At 52.1% G+C, this 16,631-nt stretch overlaps 1 protein-coding gene across 1 annotated transcript; it reads left to right on the forward strand.

Annotated features, from left to right (window-relative positions):
• The first annotated feature begins 7,575 nt into the window (after positions 1–7,575).
• SRF (serum response factor) lies at positions 7,576–15,516 on the forward strand. The gene is made up of 7 exons (XM_065886093.1): positions 7,576–8,094; positions 9,720–9,986; positions 11,450–11,711; positions 12,269–12,388; positions 13,438–13,629; positions 14,028–14,104; positions 14,327–15,516. The coding sequence occupies exons 1-7, from the start codon at positions 7,576–7,578 to the stop codon at positions 14,420–14,422; spliced, it is 1,533 nt and encodes a 510-aa protein (XP_065742165.1). The 3' UTR covers positions 14,423–15,516.
• Positions 15,517–16,631: the final 1,115 nt, after the last annotated feature.

The raw sequence follows: 16,631 nt of genomic DNA on the forward strand, positions 1-16,631 counted from the left end.
CCTGCTTCTGATGCTCATTCCCTACTTTTTGCCCATAAATGATGTGCCTTCTTCCCTCGCTTATCAGAAGGAGCCATGTCCCTTCCCGGAGTCTTGGGGGGTGCTTGGGCAGGGATAACTGGCAGACACTGGTCCTTCTCTCTGGTTTGTGGAGCAGTTGAATACTTTTTTTTTTTTTTTTGGCCACACTGCGTGGCTTGCGGGGTCTTAGTTCCCCAACCAGGGATTGAAGCCGGGCCACAGCAGTGAAAACACGGAGTCCTAACCACTGGACTGCCAGGGAGTTTCCTCCTGGGGAAGTTGAGAATGTGGGCTCAGAGGAGGTGAGGCCACCTCTTGTTCATGTGACCCTGTGTTGCTCTTTGATGCCAACTAATTATTCTCTGCTGGCTGGCCTGGTACTCACACTCAGGTATTGAGCATAGAAGTGTGAGGAGGGAACTAGTTAGAGTGGGATTGGAGAAGGAGTTAGTGACAGATTCAGGTCTCTGAATCCCTTTAAGACTCTAGGAAGGTGATGGAGGAGATAAGGCTGAGCAGAGATGCGCTTAATGCCTCACTGCTCCAGGGCTTTCAGCCCTCAGCTGGTTTGATTCCTGCCTCTTCATTACCTAGACCTTGTGTCATCAGTTACACTCTACCATATCGTAACTTCAGCATGGTTCCCCATCCTAAAGAGATAAGTCCTGATCTCTGGAATTGCTCTAGTTCCTTCTTTTCCTCACCAAATTTCTCAGTAATGAAAAGAACAGCTAATATTTATTAAATACTTGCTCTGTATCAGTCACTTTGCTAAGCACTTAGCATGCATTATCTTATTGAACTTCTGTGACCACTCTGTTAGCCAGATATTATTGTTCCCATTTCACAGATTAGGAAACCAAGGCTCAGGGAGGTCAGGTAGTTTCCCTAAGGTTGCACAAATGGTAAGTGAGCCACTGTTGTAGATATACAGTGTAGTACATCCCTCAGGTGTGTTGGAGTGTAAAAAAACAAAAACAAACACAAGAAAAACCCATAAGAACAATTTCTCTAGAGCAGTGCTTTTCAAATTGTGGGTTGTAACCATCATTTTAAAAATATGAAACAATAAAAATACTATCTGAGTACATTGTATACCTTATGGGTAAGTATTGTTTTACAAAATTTTATTATATTTGATATGTGTTTGGGTATGTTAGCTTATGTCAACTATGGGGGTGGTGCTGCGGCATAAAAACCCCAAATCTCACAACAACAATTTATTTTTCTCACAGATCTGCAAGTTGGTGAGGTTTGGCTGATCTTGGCTGGACTTAGCTGAGTTCAGGCGGGCTTGGCACCAGGTGGTAGGTCTGGTTTGGGTCTACTCTGCTGGCCCCCAGAGCATGCTCTCATGCAGTAGCAGGAGCACAAGAAGTCCCACCAGATCATGCCAGCACATTTAAAAGCGTCTGTCTATTAACATTTTATCAGCCAAAGCAAGTCACATGTCAAAACCCAACATCAGCACTAGTAGGATGTGACTGCAAAGGATGTGGATATCTTATTCCAACACAGGGTGTAAAAATGGGATACAATAATTGAATTCACTCGATGTTGTGATGTAAAAATTATTTCCTCCTGTGGGATGCACTCAGAAGTACTGGGAAGGCAGTACTGTAGAAGGTCATTTATCACTAAGCCTCTTCTTAGAGGCATCAAGGAAGATGCCTGGTCTTCCTTGACCACTCTGCAGTGGCTAACACTGCTGGCCACATCTGCCTTTTCAAATTCTCCTCTCTTGCCTTTGGTGATGGTACGCCATATCCACCTTCTCTGACCAGGCCTTCTCCATCCCTGGTTGTGGCTTCCTTCTTCTGCCTGCCCCAGAGATGGCTGTTCCACTGGCTTCTGTCCTTGGCCTTCCTCTCTCGACATTCTCACCCTCAGGAATCTTATCTTACCTCATGTGACTTTAACTGGCCCTTCAGTGTGGACAGTTCCCAAAGCATTAGCTCCAGTTCCAGCCTCTACCTCAAGCTTCAGACTCACACTCCCCTTTTTCTACAGGACATTTCTCTCTACCTGTTTCCCTGGGCCCAAACTGAACTTACCTCTCTCCCAAACCTGTTCTTTAAGCCAAGTTCCCTGTTCCCATTATTGGTGGAGAATAGTCACCCTTACTTAGAATCTCAACCCATCATGAGCCCTCTTCTCTGTGCACCCCCTTCCCATGCAGGCCATCACCAAGATCCATTTATTCTACCTCTGCCCTGTTTCTATCTTTGGTTATTTATTTATTTATTTATTTATTTATTTATTTATTTTTGGCTGTGTTGGGTCTTCGTTTCTGTGCGAGGGCTTTCTCTAGTTGTGGCAAGCGGGGGCCACTCTTCATCGCGGTGTGCGGGCCTCTCACCGTCGCGGCCTCTCTTGTTGCGGAGCACAAGCTCCAGACGCGCAGGCTCAGTAGTTGTGGCTTACGGGCCTAGTTGCTCCACAGCATGTGGGATCCTCCCAGACCAGGGCCCGAACCCGTGTTCCCTGCATTGGCAGGCAGATTCTCAACCACTGCGCCACCAGGGAAGCCCTTTGCTTAATTTTAAGAGAAAAATTTTCGCATAGAAGTAATACTGATCATGGAAGAAGTCAAGTGGTGCAGACTTGCATAAAGCAAAAAATACATTCCTCTGGAAGGAACACACCCAAGCTCATTCTACAAGACCACTATCACCCTGATACCAAAACCAGACAAAGATTTCACAAAAAAAGAAAATTACAGGCCAACATCACTGATGAACATAGACACAAAAATCCTCAAGAAAATACTAGCAAACAGAATCCAGCAACACATTAAAACTATCATATACCATGATCAAGTGGGATTTATCCAAGGGATGCAAGGATTCTTCAATATACGCAAACCAATCAATGTGATACACCATATTAACAAATTGAAGAATAAAAACCATGTGATCATCTCAATAGATGCAGAAAAAGCTTTTTACAAAATTTAACACCGTTTTATTATTAAAAACTCTCCAGATAGTGGACACAGAGGGAAACTACCTCAACATAATAAAGGCCATATATGACAAACCCACAGCAAACATCATTCTCAAAGGTGAAAAACTGAAAGCATTTCCTCTAAGATCAGGAACAAGACAAGAATGTCCACTTTTGCCACTATTATTCCACATAGTTCTGGAAGTCCTAGCCATGGCAATCAGAGAAGAAAAAGAAATAAAAGGAATCCAAAAAATGAACTTATTTGCAAAGCAGAAATAGAGACACAGATGTAGAGAACAAACTCATGGATACTAAGGGCGGAAGAGGGGGGTGGGATGAATTTGGAGATTGGGATTGACATATATACACTACTATGTATAAAATAGATAACTAATGAGAACCTACTGTATAGCACAGGGAATTCTACTCAATGCTCTCTGGTAACCTACATGGGAAAGAACTCTTAAAAAAGAAGGGATAGGGCTTCCCTGGTGGCGCAGTGGTTGAGGGTCTGCCTGCCGATGCAGGGGACACGGGTTCGTGCCCCGGTCCGGGAGGATCCCGCATGCCGCGGAGTGGCTGGGCCCGTGGGCCATGGCCGCTGGGCCTGCGCGTCCGGAGCCTGTGCTCTGCAACGGGAGAGGCCACAACAGTGAGAGGCCGGCGTACCGCAAAAAAAAAAAAAAAGAAGGGATATATTTTTACGTATAACTGATTCACATTACTGTACAGCAGAAATTAACACGACATCGTAAAGCAACTATACGCCAGTAAAAATTAAACACATTCCTCTTGTCTGATGGGAAGCACGATGAGTGTTTGCAGTGTGGCTTTTCCTGAAATTTCCTGGGCACACTGACTCATGACCTTTCCATTCCCCCTAATGCTGCCATCACCATTGAGACCTCTTTTCTTCTATGTGAAGTTAAGAATCCCTGTGTAGAATTCTGCTCAATCTTATGTGGCAGCCTGGGTGGGAGGGGAGTCTGGGGGAGAATGGATATGTGTATATGTATGGCTGAGTCATTTTGCTGTGCACCTGAAACTATCACAACGTTGTTAATTGGTTATTTCCCAATGAAAACAGTTTTAGAGTGTTACAAATTTTTTTTTTTTTTTTTTTTTTTTTGGTGATAGCAATTTTTTTAAAAGCAATCTTGGACTTCCCTGGTGTCGCAGTGGTTAAGAATCCACCTGCCAATGCAGGGGACAAGGGTTCGAGCCCTGGTCCGGGAAGATCCCACATGCCACAGAGCACCTAAGCCCGCGCACCACAGCTACTGAATCTGCACTCTAGAGCCCGAGAGCCACAACTACTGAAGCCCATGTGCCACAACTACTGTAGCCCGCGGCCTAGAGCCCGTGCTCCACAACAAAAGAAGCCACCGCAATGAGAGGCCTGCGCACCGCAACGAAGATTAGCCCCCGCTCGCTGCAACTAGAGAAAGCCCGCATGCAGCCACAAAGACCCAACACAGCCAAAAAATAAATTAATTTTTTAAAAAAGTAATAAATTTTTGTTCCGATTTTATTTGGGTGATAAAAATCAGGAGAAAGAAAGTTCAGGGTGGGAATGGTGCAGAATGAGGGGATCTGGCTGAAATTCTGATGCCCTTCTGGAGGTCCTTCATGGTCTGGATGGACAGGGGGCTACTGCAATTGAGGCCTTATCGGAGAAGCACCAAACTCACATTCCAGGGAGGCCAGGCAGGGGACTTATCTGAGTTCAGTGGGCTGTGCAGAGTCTATAGTGAACCTGGGAGCAGATGCCTCTTCTCTGGCCACCATTCAACTCTGCTCCATAATATTGGGCTCCTGCAGGCGTGTAGGCCCGGGGTTGCTAAAAATTCCAATTTTTTGAGAGAGGTCAGATAATCAGATTTCTATGTAAAATCTCCTGATTTTAAAATATTCTATGGTCCAAAGAAGACACACCTATGAGCCAGTTTTTGATTGTAACCATCCACGTCAGCAGTTTTGCTTCCTGAACCTGCAGTAATGTGGTGTGGGTGGGGTGGTGCCCCCTTCCCCCGCCGGTGATAAAGGGCTGTGAAGGAGCTGTGGCACTAATGCTGCCGTGCAATTGCCCTGGGGTTCGGTGAACTGGGAGAGACGGCAGCCTCTGTGAAGGGAAGCTGAGTACTTTTGTCATCCTGGACCCCCTTCCCTGCGGACGTGGCAGATGGCTGTCGTCCTCTGCTGAGTGGAGTGCCACCACTTAGGGCTGTCCACCCTGCGTGTCTAAAGTAGGTTTTTCAAATGGAAAAGTCTTTAGAAGCCAGGCAAGAATGAACCCCAACGGCTGTGATTTTGACTGTGCGGCTTAGACAAATCCCAAGCAAACGTTTGTGGCCCCTGAAGCCCGTCTGGAACCTATTTATCTATTTGACCTGTTCTTCCTCTTGAGCTAACACATTCCATATGTTTAACTACCTGTTGTGCAGAGTAAATTAGGAAGAGAGGAAAAAAAAAACCTCTTTAGAAAACTATTGGGAAAGCGGGGAGAGGAGGGCTCTTAATTCCTGTATTTAGGGGTTTGATGAACAAGCCATGTTTTTAGTATGTATGTGTATATGCATATATACACACATGATATCTCACAAATCACTTGAACATACTTTATTTCAGTATTTTTCAGTCTTTGGATTGCGATTCACAGCAAGAAATGCATTTGACGTTGTCATCCAGTATACACACACTGAATCATATGAAACACAGTATCCTACCCTCTTGACCTATAAAATGGCAATTTTTTACGGTTCAAACTAAAAATAATGCAAAGAAAAGTTTTATGCAACAATATTTACTCTTGTCTCTTTTTTTTGAGAGCCATTACTTTATTAATTTAAATGCTGGTTGCAGTATACTAAATTGATTTCACTATCACTACCACTTTATTCACAACTGACTGCTTTATTTAATCTTCATAACAATTTTTAAGGCAGGAATCATCACCCTCTGCCATCCCCTTAAACACAAGAGGCTGTTTATCCTAGGGACAAGGTGATTAACTCCCTAACCACTTACACCACCACTGAACTTTATATCTCATCTAATCTTTTTGAGGACCTCATACCGACAATGAGTAATGTGGAGTTTGGAGAGGTCAAAAACTTGTTTCCAGGCACAGGGCTGGGAAGAGGCAGCTTCCAGATTTTAATAATTTCTGTAATAGTAAAGCTCAAGCTATTTTCACTGCCTTGGAGCTAAGAGCCAGACCCAGACCCTGAACCTGGGTTTTGCAGCACTCCACTTTTTTTTTTTCCTCCTATGGGCTTCTCTTGGCTTTCAAAAGAAGGGCGCGCGCGCGCGCGCGTGTGTGTGTGTGTGTGACGCATGCACTTGCTTGCTTGAACTTTCTGTCCGGCTACACTTTTTCCCAGGCCTTTGCACTGGTTGAGGGGTGGGCTTTATCCCCGCGACCACCCCCTCCCCCAGCCCAGGCCGCAGCTGGAAGTCTTTACAGATCATCATCTCTCCTCCCTGCCCCCATTGGGGACCGGGAGGCCGACTGTCTCCCCCGGTCTTTTCCAGATGCACGTCTGCCAAAGATCCCCGCCCCCCCCCCAAAACCAGTATAGAGAATGATGAATGAGTACCGGGGAGCCGGCCTGGTGGGAAAGTGTCGTCGCCTTGAAAAGAGAGGGAAAGGGAAAGGAAGTGGTGGGGGGGGAGGGGAAGCGGTGGAGCAGAGAGGCCGCAGGGCGAAGAGTGTAGACAGCGGGGACACAAGCCCCCTTTGCTCCGTCAGTAACTTTGACTCCCTCGGGAAGGCGTGGGGAAATGCTCTAACCCCTGCAGTCCCTGGGAATTTGGGCTGCAAATCATTTACTGCAATCCGCACAATCCACTCAGGGACTATCCCAGTGTTAGCTTCCAGCCCTTCCAGCTCCGGGTTCCCAGTACCGCTCCCTCTCCTCCGCAAGACTGCGCTCCAGGGCTCTTCCAGGCTTCCTCTACCGCAGGTCCCTCCCAATTCTCTACCATTCTCTGGTCAGGGGGGCGGAGTCGTATCTCCTCTTCTGTTCCTTTAAGAGGAGTCGGCTCCTCCCCTTTCGGAGTTGCCGTCTGACGCGTGATGACAGCAGCGAGTTCGGTATGTCTATGCAAATAAGCGCTCCCTGTGGGCCAATGGGGAGCGGAGGTGCTGGAACCGCGGACCAATGGGGCGGGGGTGCAGGGGCTCACCATATAAGGAGCGGCCTCGCCATAAAAGGAAACATTGTATCTCTTTATATGGGGGGAAGGGTCGGGGGATCCCTCGCCACCAGCGCGTGGTCCCGGCCCCCTCCACCCGCCGTCTCGGCCGCGGCCAGCAGCCCCTGCCCCCCGGGGGACGCTGACGGCCGCCGGGCGCGCCGCCCTAGAGTACGGACAGGGGGCGCTCCGCGCGGCCTGGGGCAACCCGGGCCACAGGGGCAGGAAAGTGAGGGCCCAGGTCGGCCCGGGCGTGCAGGGGCCCCGGGTTCGCAGCGGCAGCGGCGGCAGCGATAGCGGCGGCACTAAGCAGCAGCGGGAGCGCCGGGTTGAGCCGGGAAGCCGATGGCGGCGGCGGCGGCACCGATTCCTCGCTGACTGCCCGTCCGCCCTCCTACTTTGAGCGCCATGTTACCGAGCCAAGCTGGGGCCGCGGCGGCGCTGGGCCGGGGCTCGGCCCTGGGGGGCAGCCTGAACCGGACCCCGACGGGGCGGCCAGGCGGTGGAGGCAGCGGCGGGACTCGCGGGGCTAACGGGGGCCGGGTCCCCGGGAACGGCGCGGGGCTCGGCCCGGGCCGCCTTGAGCGGGAGGCTGCAGCAGCAGCGACAACCACCCCGGCGCCCACCGCGGGGGCCCTTTACAGCGGCAGCGAGGGTGACTCGGAGTCGGGCGAGGAGGAGGAGCTGGGCGCGGAGCGGCGCGGCCTGAAGCGGAGCCTGAGCGAGATGGAGCTCGGCGTGGTGGTCGGTGGGCCCGAGGCGGCGGCGGCGGCCACTGGGGGCTACGGGCCGGTGAGCGGCGCAGTGAGCGGCGCCAAGCCGGGTAAGAAGACTCGGGGCCGCGTGAAGATCAAGATGGAGTTCATCGACAACAAGCTGCGGCGCTACACGACCTTCAGCAAGAGGAAGACGGGCATCATGAAGAAGGTACCGGGCCGGGAGGCTGGCTGGCCACGGGAGACCGGGAGGGTGGGGACGCGCAAGGGGAGCCCGGGAAGGAGGCAGAGCCGAGGCGGAGGTGAGAGGCGGCGAGTCCGCAGGAGGTGTGTGGGAGGGGATGGCTGTTGCCCCAGGAGGGTGAAAGGGGAGGGGCCGCCAGGGAAATGTGGGTAGAGGGGAGATGCCGGGAACGTCCGGAAAAGAGAGGAAAGGCGCCGAGGTGGGAGTGACGGGCGCCAGAGAGGAACGAGGCCCTCGTAGAGCGGAGGAGTGAGGAGTGGTAATGGGAGGCTGCGGGGCTGCCCGGGAGGTGGTTAAGGAGACCCGGGGGTCAGTAGGTCCAGTGCGCTCTGGTGTTGGGGGGAAGGCGCCGGAAAAGCAGGGAGAAGAGAAGGTATGGGGGTGAGGAGGTTGGAGCTGCATAACAACAATGAGCGAACATGTGTGGGAGGAAGGTGGGCATCACTAGAGTAGTGCAGGCTGGAAGGATGGGCAGGGCTGATGACCGAATGGGGCTTAAGAGCCCCAGGTAAAGGAGCAGGGCAGGAGAACTGATGCTGCCCTGAGCATCAGAAACCAAGTCCTGAGATGGCCATGTGTCTTCCGTGCATCCACTGGAAGCTGGCATACTCCCTGCAGGACAGGCTTCAGAACCATTTGCCCTTGGAACAAGTGGGATTTCCAGCCCTAGGGGAAAATCTGTGCATGGAGTTTGGGGAGAAGGTTTGCAGAGGTACCTAGAAATGCCTCCTCTTCTAGCTGATTATCCAGTGAAAAGGATGAGGAAAGGAGTTGTCTTGGAGTATAGAAGATATGGGAAGGGGTGAAAGCAGAGGAACTGGGAAACAAGAAGCTAGAACTCTGGGAACATTGGCCGGTGTTTATATTTATCCCATATAGAAACCAAGGCTGCTTCCAGTGGGTTGTGGAACTTTGTTGGGAGTGAGGATGCTACCTATGGGGCCATCCTTGAAGGTCTGTGAAGGTCCCCTTCCTGGGTTTATGGCAGGGTAGTAGCTGCTAATCTAGCTGCCATCTCCCCTCATTCCAGACACTGTTGAATCAAGACAAAGAAAGAGAAAAGGGGGAGCAGAGTATTATAGAGCAGGACAAAATGGCAACAGGTTAGTGCCTGTGCAGTTTCTGGGAAGAAACATGGGACATTTTAGAGCTTAGGTGGCCCCTTATCCCTAATATCTATGTGGCTTCCAGTGTAGTAGCGATTTCATCCTGGTCCCTGTGACAGTGAAGACGTAGTGGGAGCCATCTCTTTGTGAGGCTCTGGGCACCAAGCTGTAGTGAGGAGCAGCTACCTGGGCCCCTCCATGTCTGCTGAGGTGTTATATGTTCTGTCACCGGGAGCTGTGGCTATTTGCTTGGGGTATCTGCAGGTCAGTGAGGCTGTTCCTCAAAAGAGAAGCATGGGTTTTTCTACTCTTCAGCTCACCTTCAGATATCCTTCAGATAAGACCCCTATAGAGTCACTGGAGAGGAAGGTAATTATGGGAGTGGGGGCTTGAGATCACTGTGTACTTCCCTCTCTTTCCCACTACCCAAGGAAGGTAGAGATTAAAAGTTTTGCTGACCTACCCATCTCCCCCCCCTACCCCCAGGCCTATGAGCTGTCCACGCTGACAGGGACACAGGTGCTGTTGCTGGTGGCCAGTGAGACAGGCCATGTGTATACCTTTGCCACCCGCAAACTGCAGCCCATGATCACCAGTGAGACTGGCAAGGCACTGATTCAGACCTGCCTCAACTCGCCAGACTCTCCACCCCGCTCAGACCCCACCACAGACCAGAGAATGAGTGCCACGGGCTTTGAAGAAACAGATCTCACCTACCAGGTGTCGGAGTCCGACAGCAGTGGGGAGACCAAGGTGTGTTTGGGTCCCCTGTCTGAGGGGAAGGAAGGGGAGGGACTTGACCGGCAGAGAGGGGAAGGGGTCTCTCTCCCTCGCCCAGGACAGGTGGATAGGTGCCTACTGATGTGGAGTGGAGCCGGGTTAGTGCCCCGCATCTTAGGATACAGGTGTCCATCCTCTCTATCCTGACAGGCTAGATAAGCGGGCGGCCTCCGTGCCCATATAAGGCCGGCTCCGGCTCCACGCCGGCCTCCCGCCTGCAGCCCGCCTGCCTGGCAGGGCCCTTGCATTCCTCCCGCCAGCTGTCTCCCTGCTGGGGGCGGGGGCGTCGTTTAGCCCTGCCCTCCTGGCCGGCTGGGTGGCCGGGGAGTAGGAAGGGAGTGCTCATGGTTTCCAGGGTCCTGGGAAGCCAGCACTGTCAGCAGGCAGGCTGGCTGACTAGGCTGGAGACTACCTTACTAGCCAGCCGCCTGCCTCTTCAGGATGTCCGGGTCTGCGCACGTTAGGGAGTGTATTCGCCCGGCTGCTAGGGATGCCAGCCAGCCGTGGTTACGCCTCCCCCTTCCTTTTCCCGGTAAGGAGAGGGGGCGGAGCTTCCTCCCTTGCTGCTCTGGGGAGCTCCACCTTCTGTGTGGCCCTTCACTAACTGGCCAATCGGAGGAAGCAGCACTGTTTGCCTTAGCAACGCCTTCGCCAATCAGGGGCTTCAAGCTCTACTGCTTAGCAAACATCCCGCGCTGACCCAGCTCCAGTATCGGAGCCCCCTCAGTTCTCTGGGCCTGGTTCTCAGCTCGTGGCTTCCTCCTTCCTCTTCTAAGAACAAAGCCTCCCTGAGGGGCGAGTCAGTGCTCTAGGCTCCCCACTCTTTTAGCAGTAGGGCTAATTTATTCCCATGAAATTTTGCTGAATGAATAAATTCTTTTGGTGCTTCCTTGCCAAACCCCCAAGATCGCTCTCAAACCCTAAATTCCCTGAAAAACTGTCGGTCCCTGTCTCAGAAGCCTGGCAATTCAGATCTGGAAGGACCCTTTTAAGGATGACATAGTAGCCCAGCCCCCTCATGTTTACAGAAGAAGAAAACTGAGGCTCAGAAAGAAGAGGTTTTCCAAGGGTCACACAGGATATCATTGCCAGAGCTGGGAACAGACCTCAGGTGACATTATCATTGTCATCATTATAAGAGCAGCAAATACTGCTTTTTCTATGAGCCAGGCACTATTCTAAGTGTTTTACATATGTTAACCTCTTTAATCTTCACAACACCTATGGGGTAGGTATTATCCTTCTTTTACAGACAGAAGACTAAAGAGAAAAGCTCAGCAGCTCAATAACTTGTCTAAGAGTCAGGCTGCAGGTAAATGGTGGACTTGGGATTTGAACGCAAGCACACTGCTTCCATTCTGGGCTGTCAATCCACAGTTTCTTGAAGGGACAGGGTCTGGTAGAGGCTCACCACTCCATCTTTACTCTGGGTGTAGGATACACTGAAACCGGCCTTTACTGTCACCAACCTGCCGGGTACCACCTCCACCATCCAGACAGCACCCAGCACCTCTACCACCATGCAAGTCAGCAGCGGCCCCTCCTTTCCCATCACCAACTACCTGGCACCAGTGTCTGCTAGCGTCAGCCCCAGTGCTGTCAGCAGTGCCAACGGGACTGTGCTGAAGAGTACAGGCAGTGGCCCTGTTTCCTCTGGGGGCCTCATGCAGCTGCCTACCAGCTTCACCCTGATGCCTGGTGAGTCACAAGGGGCAAACTGAGCATGCTAAGAGTGGGTTTAGGGCTGACACAAGGAGAATGACTTTCCTCACTCAGGAGGAGGGTGAACAGGGGCCAGAGCCTGAGAGAAGCCTCTTATGTCCCATTGGTAGGCACTGGGTCCCTCCCCACTGGGACTTGAACTATCCTTGTCAGTAAGTTTCAGCCATATGCTCTGGCCTTGTCTAGCAAGCCAGCCCTGTGCCTCCATTGCCACAAGGACAGCAGACATTCTACCACTTCCTTACCTTGACTGGAAGGCAGATCATGTCCTTGATGGGTCAGTGCCTGCTCCTGTGTCACCTGAAGAGGGTAGAGTCAGGGCCTAGGGCAGGAGGAGGAGGGAAGGGCAAGCAGAGTGTGGAAGCCCCTGGAGACAAGATTCTGGTCATGAAGGGCCTCTTTGGCTCCCAGGAAAGATAGTGATGGGAGTCGGGGATAGAATGCCAGACCTTGGGCCTGGGGGTGTTTGAGGGTGCTTGGTGCAGGTGGTGGCTGGGTAGGACAGAGCACGAGTAAGTCTCTGTGTCTCATAGGTGGGGCAGTGGCCCAGCAGGTCCCAGTGCAGGCCATTCAGGTGCACCAGGCCCCACAGCAAGCGTCTCCCTCTCGCGACAGCAGCACAGACCTCACGCAGACCTCCTCCAGCGGGACAGGTATAGCTCGAAGCTCTGTCACCTCCCTGCTCTGCCTCCTTCATGAGGCCTAGCAGCAGGTGCCCAGCAGTATCCATCCCATAACTAAGGTCAGAGAATTTCTTAATGTGGAGACTGAGGCTTTTGGGTTAACCCTTACCCTAATCCTTATGAGAAAGTCAGGTGAGGATGGTTGGGTTTTGACTCCTGCCCTGCAGTAGGGCTGTGGATTTCAGGAAGAAATTAGGGACCATTGAAGCTACACTCCTTACTTAGGTGAGAAGCCTGAGGCCCAGAAAGGAGAAGTTACTTGCCCAAAGACATGTTTGCTCAATTACCAGGAAGGACTTCTAGAGTAGTTGTCTCCTTGTGGGAGGGTGTTCTAGGTTTTGAGTAACCATAATTCCCCTCTGTGTCTCTAGTCATTTCAGAAATGACGAGACACTTTCAAAATAAAAGTACTTTTAAGTACTTTAAGTTATTTGCAACCTTGTTACACGAAGTTTGGTCTGTGGAAAGAGGACCAGTATCACAGCATCACCTGGGAGCTTGATAGAAATGCAGACTCTTTAGCCTCACCCCAAACTTACTGAATCAGAATCCACACTTTTAACAAGTTCCCCCGGTGACTGTATGCACGTTAACATTGGAGAAGTGCTTATTTAAAAGCTGAATCTGTTAGCCACATGTTGAGGAAGAGGGAAGAGGAGTGAGAACAAGTGAAAAATGGGATGAGCGAGCTCTCTAAAAGAAGAGTATCTGAGTTTCCTTGGGTTGGGTCAGTCATTGTAATCTTTGCTTTTCCCAGGGCTTTGGGGTCTTGGAACAGAGCAGATAGATAATGGAATAGAACGATGTGATAGGATACACTTAAAGGTTGGTGTGGTTGTGTTCAAGAAAAAATAAGGATATTCTTAGTTGATGACAGGGAACCGAGGAATAAGTTTTATCTAGCTTTTGACCTGGGAAATGGCAAGAGGGCTCCGGAGGCCTGGGGTTCCCGGGGGTGGGATGGGGGATGTTAATATGGACGAGTGCCGACCTCCCTGACGGGTGTTTGTGTTTGCCAGTGACGTTGCCCGCCACCATCATGACGTCATCTGTGCCCACAACTGTGGGAGGCCACATGATGTACCCCAGCCCCCATGCAGTGATGTATGCACCCACCTCGGGCCTGGCTGATGGCAGCCTCACCGTGCTCAATGCCTTCTCCCAGGCACCATCCACCATGCAGGTGTCCCACAGCCAGGTCCAGGAGCAAGGTGAGTTTTGGGGGGGCAGGGCTGCCGAAAGGAGGGCCATTTCCTCCCTTACACACACACACACACACACACACACACACACACTCAAATGCCTCCCCCAACTCAGATGCACACACTCACACATACCCAAACCAGGTGCTCACACATATACCTACACATTTACACACACTTACAGATGCTTGCACACATACTCCAGCACCCAGGCTGTCCACTTGGACACTCATGCACACTTGAACACCCACACCCACATACATACTTAGACACATTTGGACACTTACCTTTGGGCACTTACATCTGAGACTCACCCAGTCACTTGTGCATTTATCACCACACCTCCAAGATCTAGAAGTTTCTCTTGAGCAAGTGATTTGAGTTTCTCCTGTGGCTTTTTAATGCAGGTGGCGTCCCCCAGGTGTTCCTGACAGCGCCATCTGGGACAGTGCAGATCCCTGTTTCTGCAGTTCAGCTTCACCAGGTAGGTGGGGGCACCTTTCACCCCAGTCAGCCAGCCCCTTTATCTTGATCTCAGGGATTCCATTACTGGGTGGTCCAAGCCAAGATCCTTAGCCGAGAGGCCTATTCATTTTCCTGGTCAGGCCTGTGTGGTGGGCAGGCAGGCAGGTGAGCAGGGGGCAGCCTGAGCTGACTGGTCAGTTCCAGCCCCCTGCGTCCTCCTCACACATCCCCTTCCCTCCAGATGGCTGTGATAGGGCAGCAGGCCGGGAGCAGCAGCAACCTCACCGAATTACAGGTGGTGAACCTGGATGCCGCCCACAGCACCAAGAGTGACTGATCCGCTGCCGCCCTGGACAGATGGCCCAAGGGACGGCACCACTTATTTATTGTTGCCTTTTCACGTTTTCTTTACACACATGTTGACGGGCCGCAGGAGGGAGGCGGGGAGGAGCAGTGGGCAGCCACAGGACTGAGCCCTCTCACTCCAGCCAAAGAAATGGGCCAGCCTGCCCTCCACCCCATCCTCCCTCACCCTCCCCTCCTTCTAGCTCCACCTCCCATCTCTGTTGATGGTGGGGCTGTCCTGCCTCCTCAGACTCCCCTTGCCAGCTTGGCTCCGTGTTTGCCATGAGTATTAGCTTACCCAATGGGACCGTGCTCCCCCTCCCACACACAGGTCTCTGTGGGACGAGGCACTGTGTCCCCCTGAGGAAGCAGTCGGGGTCCTCTCCCCAGCCTCCTTGCTGACCGCACGTCAGCTCTGCGTCTGCCACAGGCTGGGTCAAAAGAGCCCTAACCCTGCCCCTCAGGGAGCCAGCTGGGGAGATGGGGCTTCTTCCCTCAAGACTTGCCCGTGCCTGTGGCCCCTGCAGCTCCTGAGTAGCGGGGCCTGTGCACGGAGCAGATTCCTGGGGTGACCTGCCCTGCCCAGCTGCTCCCCTCGGAACTCCGGGGGCTACTGGGTTGGAGGGAACCACCGGTGTTCCCTCTCCCCCTGTCTTCCCCCCCGTCCTCCCAGCTGCTTTACTTAAAGTTGATTTTGAACTTTTTATTTGAGGAGACGAAGTGAAAACAAATCTATAAATATATATTTTTAAAATATTTAACTTTTTTTTATGGCGTTTTTCTCGTCCCCCTCCCTGCCCGAGCTCCCCTTCCCTGGGGAGCCCTGGGGCTCCCTGGAGCTGGCTGGGCTTCTGGGGACAGAGCTGCCCCATGAGCTTGGGGCCCGCCAGTGTATGGGGGAGATGCTGGGATCACCCGGTCCTGGGTTGTTTCCAGGAGAAACCCCGGGGAGGGGCCCTCAGGCCATGCCCCAACGGGGTGGGGAGGGTGACCCACAGCTCTGGGTCTCTTTTTGTCCTTCAGGGCTGTTGCTAGGGAGAGGGAAAAGGGAGACCAAATGTGGGGATGGGGGTGGGAGGGTGTCAGAGGCAACCGACTTCATTTGTGCCACACGCATGGGCATTGCAGCCTTGTGTGCCCCCAGGCCTGCAGCTGCCTGGGGCCCAAGTTGCAGTGAGCAGGGTGGGGTCTGGGAGGGGGCGGAAGGCAGGAATGGGGGGGCAGAAGAAATGGGAGCAGCTTTTGGGCTGAGTGTGGGGATAGGGGAGCCAGAAATGGCAGCTCTCCCAGGGAGTGAGCAGCTACTGTAACTTTTTAAAATTAAGACAAAAAGCCTTGAAGAAAATGACTTTATTTTTCTAAGTGTAACCTCAGTATTTATGTAATTTGTACAGGGGCCGTGCCCCACCCCCTCTACCTGCTTTGGGGTAGACCTTGAGGGTGGGCCAACATAGGGGGAGGGTCTTTTACCCTGTGTCAGAGCCTACCTTTACCACCTGTATCCAGAAAGGGAGCTTTTTCAGAACAGGGCAGCGGTGGAGTGGAGTTTTATTAACCCCTTAGGACTGCCTTCAGTAGGAACAAGCCTGCTTCTGTGATTAGGTGAAGGGGTGGGGGAAATTTTTACGCACAGCCTAGTTATCAAGGGGGTGATTTGCCGACATGTTTGAGAACCTCCGAACCTCTAACCCCCGTTGCTGTCTTGCCCCAGTTTGGAGTGCCAAGATGGAAGTCATCTTTCTGGCTTTCTCCTGGAGGTAGCTGGGGGCTTATGGGTGGCTTACAAGATTGGGGCATGGCAAATCAGGGGCTAGAGAGTGGGGGAGCTTGGGACTCAGGTCTGTAACTGCCCAGCCCCTTTTCTCTGCTCTTGTTTTCACTCCACCATCACTCACTCACTCCCCCCTCTCACCCAGGGGAGGAGACCTTGATGAATTCCTCCTCTCCTTCCCACAAAAGACAGACCCAGTGAGTGAATCAGGCAAAGTGCTTATAATGTGTGTTGTGTGAGCGTGGCCTTGGGAGAACATGTGTGCGTCAGGGATGAGGTGGCATTTATATGTGCAGCGACCCTTGGTGTTTCCCTTCCTTGGTGGCTCTGGGGTGTGTGTGTGTGTGCCTGAGTGAATGTGTGTGTGTGAATGTGGGGTGTGTATGTTAGTGGTTTCTACTTCCCTGGGATGCTGACCCAGGAATAGTGG

The sequence above is a fragment of the Phocoena phocoena genome, chromosome 10 (assembly GCF_963924675.1).
Source record: "Phocoena phocoena chromosome 10, mPhoPho1.1, whole genome shotgun sequence".
In the NCBI taxonomy this organism is placed as follows: Eukaryota; Metazoa; Chordata; class Mammalia; order Artiodactyla; family Phocoenidae; genus Phocoena; species Phocoena phocoena.

Excerpts from the sequence above, each read along its gene's own strand:
- SRF (XM_065886093.1), top strand. The coding sequence starts at position 7,576 with ATGTTACCGAGCCAAGCTGGGGCCGCGGCGGCGCTGGGCCGGGGCTCG. Across the intron at positions 8,095-9,719 it reads AGACGGGCATCATGAAGAAG|GCCTATGAGCTGTCCACGCT; the intron begins GTACCGGGCCGG and ends CCCTACCCCCAG. Across the intron at positions 12,389-13,437 it reads GACCTCCTCCAGCGGGACAG|TGACGTTGCCCGCCACCATC; the intron begins GTATAGCTCGAA and ends TGTGTTTGCCAG.